The following is a 9,812-nucleotide window of genomic DNA, read 5'->3' on the forward strand; positions in this document are numbered from 1 at the left end:
CTCCTGAGAGGCAGTCCAACCTTTATCTGTGTGCACACAGGTTTTGTAGTAACACTGATTTTGAAAACTAAATAAATAAATCTGTGCTTCAGTGAGCATCAATCTGTCCACAGGGCTGTCTGGTGTCGAGGGCAGGCTCTGGGTGGAGTCTCACCGGCCTGTTGGAGGAAAATAATGAAGCTGTTATGTCTTAACACACCCAAACTAAAAAAGAAACAGCGGTTTAACTGAACGTTTTACACCCTGGATGCCACACCCCGTTAATACAAATGGAGCGAGAGAAGAGGATGATGAGGCCCAGCATTGTGAAACTCCTCTACCTTGTATGGAGGGGTGGATGGGTGGTGGTAATGATGGTGGGGTGTCTGGCACTTGTGAGAGTACAGAGGATCAGTAGGTCTGGAGCTGCTGTGCTCTGAACTGATGACCTGCCTGGACTCATCTAAGAGCTGCTGCAGAGAACAGCTGGACAGAGGATCATCACCCTGGAGAGAGAAGGAGAAAAATCTTTAAAGCCCCGTTTCCACTGAGCAGTTCAGTTCAGTACGCCTTTTTTTTTTTTTTTCTTATCCACTGTGACGGTGTTCCTTACCGTCCCCATGTTTGGTCCCCCCTCTGTTGGGGTACCTAGCACACAGATCTGGTACTAAAAGGTGGAGCTAAAACAAATCTTCACTTTTGCTCAACAAAGGATTCAATGCACAGGGTGGGGGAGCCCTTCTGTGTGGAGTTTGCATGTTCTCCCTGTGTCAGCGTGGGTTTCCTCCAGGTGCTCCAGCTTCCTCCCACAGTCCAAAGACATGCAGGTTAATTGGTGACTCTAAATTGTCCGTAGGTGTGAATGTGAGTGTGAATGGTTGTCTGTCTCTATGTGTCAGCCCTGTGATAGTCTGGTGACCTGTCCAGGGTGAACCCTGCCTCTCACCCAGTGTCAGCTGGGATAGGCTCCAGCAAACTCAGCACAGAAGGGCTCCCTGACTCTCCTGGATTCGAACCAGGCACCCTCTTGCTGTGAGGCAACAATGCTAATCACTGCACCGCTGTGCCGCCGGTTTACTGATCCAGCCTTAACCCTTTCAGACTGCTCACAGGCTCATCGGGGCCGCCCTAATAATATCACACGTTTGATATTTAGGATTTAAAATCTGGATGATTACAGTTATGATCTCATCAGTACGGAGCAGCAGACAGAGCTGCCAAGCAAAAGTAAACATTCAAGCCCTTGAAGCTAACGTTAGGAACCATACTACTGTTGACAGATATTAAAACTGACAGGTAAAATCTCACCTCTAATGCTCACTGAAGAACAGACAGCCTGTGTTGAGCGTGTCTCCCCCTTTAAAATATAACAGTAAAGCACACCAAGAATAATACAGAGGTACTGATCACTGGCACTTGATTATAGAGAGCAAGTGTTGCACACTCCGGTCCCATATGCATTTCTTTTATTTTGATGATGATGTTTTCTTTCTTTCTTCGGCCTTTTGGCCTTCTTCAAGATCAACAATCATAAGGTTTAATAATGAACAATCATAAGGTATGAGTATTGATCTTGAAGAAGGCCAAAAGGCCGAAAACGTCATCACTGAAATAAAAGAAACGCCTTCTGGAGTCAGTGTGTGCGACACTTGTTGTCCACTCTCTGGAATTTTCTTCCACATTAACTACTTAACTGAACTGTCTGCAACAACAATGTTCTCTTTAAAAAGCAAACTAAAGATGGATCTTTTTCTGCAAGCTTTTAGTTTGGTTTTTAGGTGTATTTTTATTTGTTTTAGGAATTAGAATCATTATTGTTATTAAATCCCCCTTTTTAAGAATAATGATGATGCTTGGCTTTATATATATGTAATACTTTATTATCTTAACTTAACTTGACTCTAATCGAGCGTGTCTCCTCAACCATTAACTCATCCAGACTTGTTCAGTCTTCTTTTCTGCAAAGCATCGTTACAGCAACTTGTTGTACCACGTCAGCCTCCATTTTGTTTCCATCTCCTTCCCCATGAGATCACGTGAGGCGGTGATTCATGCTCCCCCTCTGGTAATCTTAAAAATATCCTATAATTTATGATGCCTCATTTTTTCAAATCTTGTAGTGTGTGCATGTTTGAGGTTACAGAGGAGAACATCTGTGAAGCTTCTCCTCATCTACGTGATGCAACCAGATTTCAAAATCAGTTAGAATTTTATAACCTCTGTCATCTGAGCCCAGTTTCATTTGCTTTCTTGTCGGGAGTTTAACGAGAAGATTGATACCTCTCTTGGATAAGACACTACAACCTCCTGTAATTAACACATTGTATCTCAATTGTTTAATTCATACAAAAAACCCAAAGAAAAATAAGATACAAAGTGAGTTCAAAACTTTCTCTTTTTTTTTGTACCTTTTAGACAGAGCCAGGCTAACTGTGTGTCCCTGTTTCTAGTCTCTATGCTAAGCTAAGCTAACTGGGTGCTGACTGTAGCTTCATATTCAACCTGCAGACATGAGAGTGGTCTCAGTCGCATCTAACTCTGCATGAAACTAAATAAATGTCAAACTATTCCTTAAAAAGATGTGAACCCTTACACTTTTTTATGTTACTATAAAATGTCAGATCCTGGGTACTTCATCTCGACTTATTGAGAAATAAAAATGTCTTAATGTACACAACTGTTCTTGAAATGAGGCACAGCTTCTGTCTTACGTCTATGGTGTGTGTCATCGTGAAGCCTCTCAGGTCACCGTTGACTGTAGCTTTCAGATTGGCTGCAGGTGGAGACGCAGAGTCGTGTAGAGGTCTTGAGCTCTTCACTCTGAGTGATGAAGGTGACCGGCTGTCTGCACAGACACATTGTAACTCCTCCTGACTGACATACAAACAAGGACAAAACAACATCATTTACATTACCTGTTCTTAGAGATCCCACAGCTCCCTCTGTTAAATTTACTGTACGTTCATTTATCAGTTTCCTCCTCTGCCAGAGTTTGCTTTTCTAAGATCAGACAGCTGTTATGAGTCGTGCTCTGTGAACTGTGTGTCGGTATCTTTACTTTTGTAAAAATGAGCTGTGGAAACAAGTGTGAAGCTCAAGGTCAGATCAGACAGTATCATGGTAACATCTCTGGCTTCAGAGAAAACTCTCAGGGTGTTTTTACACTCGGTCACTTTCAGTCTTTCAAGCAGACTCGGAGCAATGAGTCAGCATTTTTAGCGCAGCTGCGAACACTCCAAAAGAACTCTGAAATGATCGCTTCTAGTACTCGGTTCTCTTTAGCTGTGCATTAAAAAGACTAAAGGCTCCAGGTTCCATTTGCCCTTAGGCATTGTATTTTAGCCCTCTGGATCACATTGCAGTGGAATGCTTGAGAAAACAAACAGACAGACAGAACCATATCCGTTTCTGTTGGGCCACTTTTTTGGACCACTTCAAGAGGACTGAGTTAAGTTTGAATAAAAAGGCAGATTCCTAGAAACACCCTGAGTGTATGCTCCTTGCTCTCAACTCATCCGTGTTTCTCATCAGGGAGCTCTGGGGCTCCGATCATTTGAACTCTGAAGCTCCAGACGCCCCACATGAACCCTTGCTTTGGTCTAGCCATGTTTTCCTGGCACATTCACCTGCCAGGTAATGCCTGACCCGTCTTTTCCCGCAGAGATTCCCGTGCACTTTCCAGGTTCAGCTGCAGAAGCTGCAGGTCGTTCCGCTGATTCTCACACACCTGGAAAAACACACAAAAACAGCATTATGTGTATTTATTAATGTACTTTTTTAAGATATCAGATACCAACAGATATTTTATTTTTATTCTAGTTGTATATACCTATTATTATTTTTTCTTTCCTTTTTTAAAAATATATCAACTTATTTCTGTCTTTGTTCTGCAGCAACGACTGAGTTTTCCCTCTGTGAGTCAATAAAAGTTCCATTTTAATTTTTAAAAACCGAAATCATGATTAACTTAAAAAAGTGATAATACACAGTATCTTGTCCCTACTGTGTACTTTAAACAAGTGTTGGACATGACAGTGACCCAGAGCCGCAATGAAGAGTCTGCAGTAGCAGTCTGAGGTATGCTGCCAAACCAGAAAGGCACCTCTGATGTCAACGACGGTGTGAGTAGCAGGAATGAGGAAAGACGTATTCAACTGAAGAAGAAGTGTTTTTATTACAGTATATTCTATTCATTCATAACTGTTTAGTTGCTATATTTTTCAGCCATGTGGTGAAGCTAGGGGGAAGATTTTTTGTTGGATATGACCTTTTTTTTCTCTCAGTGAGGTTCAGCATATTGGACACTGTACCTGTCGCAGGCAGCGGAGCTCTGACATGGTGCGTTCCTGTTTGGAGCGAGCCAGATCCAGCAGCTCATCTCTCCAGCTGTCTCCCTCCCCTGGTGACAAACATCAGATGCTGCACTTATCTCAGCAGGAACATTTGTTTTTATTCTGGTGTCTGCAAACAGCTACTGCACAGATCAATATCAAGAGAAGAAGACTGCAGAGATAAAACTGGATTACACTTATGCATGCTTCTTAAAAACACAACAGAGACTGGCCACAGAGCAGATTTGTAGTTGATAGTTTAACGTACCTGACAGGGCCAGATCTCTGCGCAGCAGCTGGAGCTCCTGTTTGAGTCGGATGATCTCTTCTCTCTGAGTGCTGCTCTGTGTCACCTGCTGCTGCAGCTCCTCTACAACCACAATACGACACAGGAGAGAGTAAAACACATGTGAGGCTGAAATAATTAGAGGCTTAATGAATTAGTTAATACACAGAACATTAACAGCCAACTGCTTTGAGAATTGAGCTCAAGCAAAAATACCAAACATTTCTCTAATTCCAGTTTCTCAAGTGTGAGGATTTGCTGCTTTTTTTTTTTGTCATACATAAAAGTAAACTGAAATGTTGGTTTTTGGTCTGCTGGTCGGAGAACACAAGACTCTGGAATTAACATGGGGAATTAAGATTAAACAGCACCTCTGTGACATCAGACAAAATGATTAATCAAGAGAATAATGGGCAGATTTATTGATATTGAAAATAATATTAGTTGCAGCTCTAGAGATGAGGTAAATCTCCTATGGTTGATTATGTTTCTTCACTTTAAGGCTGAGGTACTGGTACAAAGTGTTGTTTGGCCAGATCTAAGGAAACCGTGCTTTAACTGTTCCAAATGGCCACACTCGGGGGCAAAAAGCCCGCTGAATTTTAGGCAGAATCTCCTCAAATGGGGATAACGGTGCACATTTTATGATAGTGTCTCCTGAAAAGGCAAGACAAAGAAAAAGACATGAAAAATGATGGATGTAGCTGTGTAAGCAAAGAGCAGGGACACCCTTGTCGCTTGAGAGGTTTTCTTGTCATCTCTCTATGTCCATAAAGGCTCAAAACATCCCCCAAAATTAAATAAATATAGAGCAAACAATGTCTTAATTCTCATCTCTATCACTGGGCCCAGTCACTCTGAAAAGCGCCGGTGTTTGTCATTGTTGTTCAGTGCTTTGTAAAGTTACAAGCGCCTTCTTAATTGCAACGTCGTCAAAGGTATGGGAGACTTGACCAGCACTTTTCTGGAGCAATCTAATGCCTTAACTCTGCACACTTAGGTCGACGTATACCATGTGATAATGAGGAAAAAAAATCAGCAGGGCGACTGTAGCCTGATTCGGTAAAAGAGTTTTAAGATGATCGATTTAAAGTCTAGGATTTTTTTCCCAACAATATCTTTATTCATTTTCAAATACCTCATAAGAACAGAGAAGCAACTGTGCTCTCATCCAGAAGAATATCAAAAGCACAGAGATAAATTATTGTCCAAAAACAAAATGAAGTCTTCCCTTACATGTCAGACATTTTAAAGACAAAAATATAACAACAATAATAGAAAATAATAAAATTATATGTAATAAAATACACAAATAAAATAAAAGAAAAAAAAGGAAAGAGGGTTCCCATATTGTTATATTCATGTCATGCTTTCATTGTGTGTACCCTGTATCAAACTCAAAGACATTGCTCACATCAAACAGAACAGCGTCTACGCATTTGTAAGCAAAAAAAAAAAAAAAAACATATGGAACTGAGGTTTGATTGACGTTGTACTCATGTACCTTTAAGATGTGTGATCTCGTGCCTGGCTTCTCTGTAGCGGCGTTTATTTTCCTCTGAGTCTCTCAGGAGTTTGCTCTCCCGTGAGCGACTCTCTGCCAGTGATGTCTCCAGATCCCGAAGGCGCCCTGTGAGGTCGACCACATGACCAGAGGCCTCGGTCACATCTTTGTCCTGATGGGGAAAACAGATTGTATTAACCAACTAGCAGAATATTTAAAGAATCATACACAGATACAACTTAACTTAACGATCCTAATATGTATTTAATGAAGTTACAAAGAAAAACAGTCTACTGTGTACCTTGAGTTTGAGCATGGAGCTCAGTTCTTCCTCCCTGACCTGCAGAGAGCCGACTTGAGTGGACAGAGCCATGACCGTGGAGTTGAGACTCTGGTTCTTCTCCTGAGAGACACCACAGACATTTAAACCTAAAGCAGACATACTGAGTTCAACTGCTCGTTGAAGCAACTGCTTTCAACTGAGTATGAATGAGAAGAATGAGTTCCTTTTAAAGGGTAAGTTTGGTATTTTTAAATCTGGATCCTATTTTCCCATGTTTTTGTGTTCAAGTGGCTAATGGGAACAACAGGTTTTGAAACTGGTCCAGTATTGAGAGAGAGGGCTGTAGACGACAGCGGCAAACAGGCTGCAATATTTCCACTTTGAGTGAGCAGTCCTGCTGCTATTGCTCTGCCTTATTTTGACATGATGTGAGCAGATTTATTTTTAAGGAGAATATAAAAGTGTATTCACATTATAATTGTACCTGAAAGTCTTGACATGTTTGGCTCATGTTCTGATGTTTCTGTTCCAGCTCACAGAGCTGCTGCTGGGCCACGCTGAGCTCCTTCTGGACCTCCGCCTCCCTGGTTTCCACCACCCACACACGTTTAGTCAGGACTCTGATCACCTCGTTGCGCTTCTGCAACTCATCTGCACAAACATAGCAACTGATTGTTTGAGCCATTTTTCAAGTACATACCAAACATTATCTGGTCCCTGCTTTCCCAAGGTTTGCTGCTTCTCAGAAGGAATACAGGAATTTGAGGGTGCCAGCTTAACAACAGGGATGTTATAAAGGTAAATTTCCTTTATGTTCTAAAAGTTTTTAGATTAAAATGTTAGCAAATTAATAAACAACTGAAAACAATTGTTAGTTGTAGCTCTACAACACACAAAAACAAGCAACAATAAACATCTATTCACAATTTATTATTCATCAAAATTTGCATTTTTGATGATAAAAGCCAAAAAATAGTAAAAGGAGGACCGGATCTGTTTAAAAATATCCTGCCTGTGTCCTCACCGTCCAAACGGGCACACCTCTGCTCCAAGCTGAGCACCTTCTGGCGGTCTTGTTCCCAGGCGTGAAGCTGCTTATGATGGGAAGCAGCCATGGTGTTCAGCTCCCTGTCCCTGTCCTTCAGCTCGGCCATCAGCAGCTGGAGCTCCCTCCTCTGCCTCTGGATCGTGAAGCCGCTCGGGTCATTCACAGGAAACTTTTGGCAAAGCACACCGAGAGAGGCATGTAAAGCTAATGTCACCATAACAAAGTCTGTTTACCCTGTTAGAAATAGAACTTTTGTCAGTTATTAACTGATTAATCATTTAAATGTTTTTTTTAAGCAAAAAATACCAAAAATTCACTGGTTCCAGCTTCTAAAATATAAATTTGTTGTTTTCTTTTGTCCTTTATGCTAAACATAAAAATAATTTTGAATTTGACGTAAGACATAACGTAATCATAAATTAATTCCGTGTGTGGGAAACAATGAACTTGGAGGTCCTGTGTCGGGGTCAGATTGGATCTCACCTCAGCATCCTGCGAGCTGGGGGGACAGAGCAAGTCTGCTGGGATGGGAGGGGAATTTTTGGCCCATTGTTTTGCTGTGCTGTCCATCTTGAAGCTGGTTAGGACAGAGGGTTGGCTGGCGTCCAGTAAAGCACCACCATTTTTCTGAAAAGTAGTGCATATACATGTTACCAGTAGTGGAAGAAGTATTCAAATCTCTTATTTAATTATAAGTACTACTAACACACTGTGAAAATAAAGTGTTCCATGTAGTCAGTGTTTTCCTATTCTATGTGATGGTTTGGCTTAATATTCCTGCTGCATTAGTGTGAATGTTATTGTGGTATTGTTGTAGCTGTTTACAGTTTTGCTCATTTTAACACCTTTATATACTGTTGGGTAGATTATTCTACAGCAGTGCATCATATTCTATAAGATCATCATATGTTTGTAGCGTGGCTGTCCTGTGAGAACCACATATCTCTAAAAAGTCTGAAAAACAGCCTGTTTTCAGCTTTGTGACAATGCATTTTCCAGCTGATTAAAGAGGGTTTTAAGGAGTTTATTTAGCTTAAGAAGGAGGAAAATTTTCAGAGCATATTCTTCAGTGTATCACAAACATCCAGCATCACCACATATGGAGGTACATAGTTTTCACTGGACAGGAAGTAACTAAAGCTATCCCATGAATGTAGTGGAGGAAAAGTACAATAATTTAGACTTAAGGCTCAGATTTCATTGTCACCAAGGTGTGATTCTTCTTCCATAGCATGGTACATTCTCAGACAACAGCAAGTACACAGCACACAGTAACAACACTGACAGGAGTGCAAATTCAGGCCTGTTCAGCAAGGCCCATTACTTAAGGCATCAGGGTCTTCCCCAAAGTCAGTCCTTCTGCACCTCAGTGCTCTGAGGGCTGTCAGGTGAGGTGGTGATTGAGTGGGCGTGTGATGTCCTGTGCTATTGGGGTCGCAATGTGTGCAATGGCCCTGATGTTTAACTCTGAGAGGTTGGGTGTGGGGAAACTAATTATCTTGGCAGCGATATTGGTGATAGGTGTGAGTTTTGCCCTGTTAGAAACTGACAGCATGTTAAAAAGCAGGTGGAACAGCACAGTAGGATTGGCAGAGTAATGCTCTGGTACAGCAGTGGGAGAAGATGGGGATGCCTCTGAGATGTAATGGAGTAGAAATATAAAGATGCAAACAATGCGAATAGTCAAGTAAAGTACAAGTACATCACATTTGCACTTAAATACAGTACTTGAGTAAATGTAGTTAGTTTCAGTCCACAACAGCTCATCACAGTCAGACATGAATACTTTTATTTTTTAAATGGGTTTCAATGAAATCTCACTGACCTTTTTAACTGGAGTGCTGTGCCAGAGCTCAGCTGAAGTATCTGAAAGTCACAGTGGATGGTTGAGACTTCCCTCATACATGTCAAACAAAGCACTTTAATGGTATTATTGTTGGTGGTGTGAGTGTTTACCGTTTGACCAGGGGAAACAGGCTGAAGCACCTCCATGAGGAGACAGTCTTTTCCCTCCGTCCATCACATCATAACTAAAAGTGCTAATATTACAACCAACTCCTTAGTGATATTTCTCCCTGTCTTATGTTACCGTCATTGTTGTTGTGAGCTTGTTTTAAACATCTTTTGGGGCGCATGCTAACGTTAGCCCTTCAGTTTGAAAGCCTAACTTAACGCTAATATTAACTGACCAACTCTGTGAGTAACTTCTAAAGTTAACTGAAACGCAGCAAAACAAGATAAACAACTTTTTCAAAATTAAAACGCGCTCTAAAAACATTTAAACGTTGTTGACTAACTTAAAAGTGTATTTAAAACACTGGAAATACCTAGCTAGCTGACGTTAGTTTTGTGGAGAGTTTAACTTTTGAATGTGAATGAAC

General features: G+C 41.2%; 1 protein-coding gene across 1 annotated transcript; it reads right to left on the reverse strand.

The window, feature by feature from the left end:
- Positions 1–20: 20 nt before the first annotated feature.
- Positions 21–9,812, reverse strand: ccdc62 (coiled-coil domain containing 62). The gene is made up of 13 exons (XM_033645975.2): positions 9,388–9,812; positions 9,257–9,297; positions 7,915–8,058; positions 7,408–7,600; positions 6,868–7,034; positions 6,402–6,503; positions 6,101–6,272; positions 4,579–4,680; positions 4,290–4,378; positions 3,606–3,706; positions 2,691–2,853; positions 321–485; positions 21–158 (listed from the first exon to the last, which is right to left on the reverse strand). The coding sequence occupies exons 1-13, from the start codon at positions 9,449–9,451 to the stop codon at positions 99–101; spliced, it is 1,563 nt and encodes a 520-aa protein (XP_033501866.1). The 5' UTR covers positions 9,452–9,812; the 3' UTR covers positions 21–98.

This window comes from Epinephelus lanceolatus, chromosome 19 (genome assembly GCF_041903045.1).
Source record: "Epinephelus lanceolatus isolate andai-2023 chromosome 19, ASM4190304v1, whole genome shotgun sequence".
NCBI lineage: Eukaryota > Metazoa > Chordata > Actinopteri > Perciformes > Serranidae > Epinephelus > Epinephelus lanceolatus.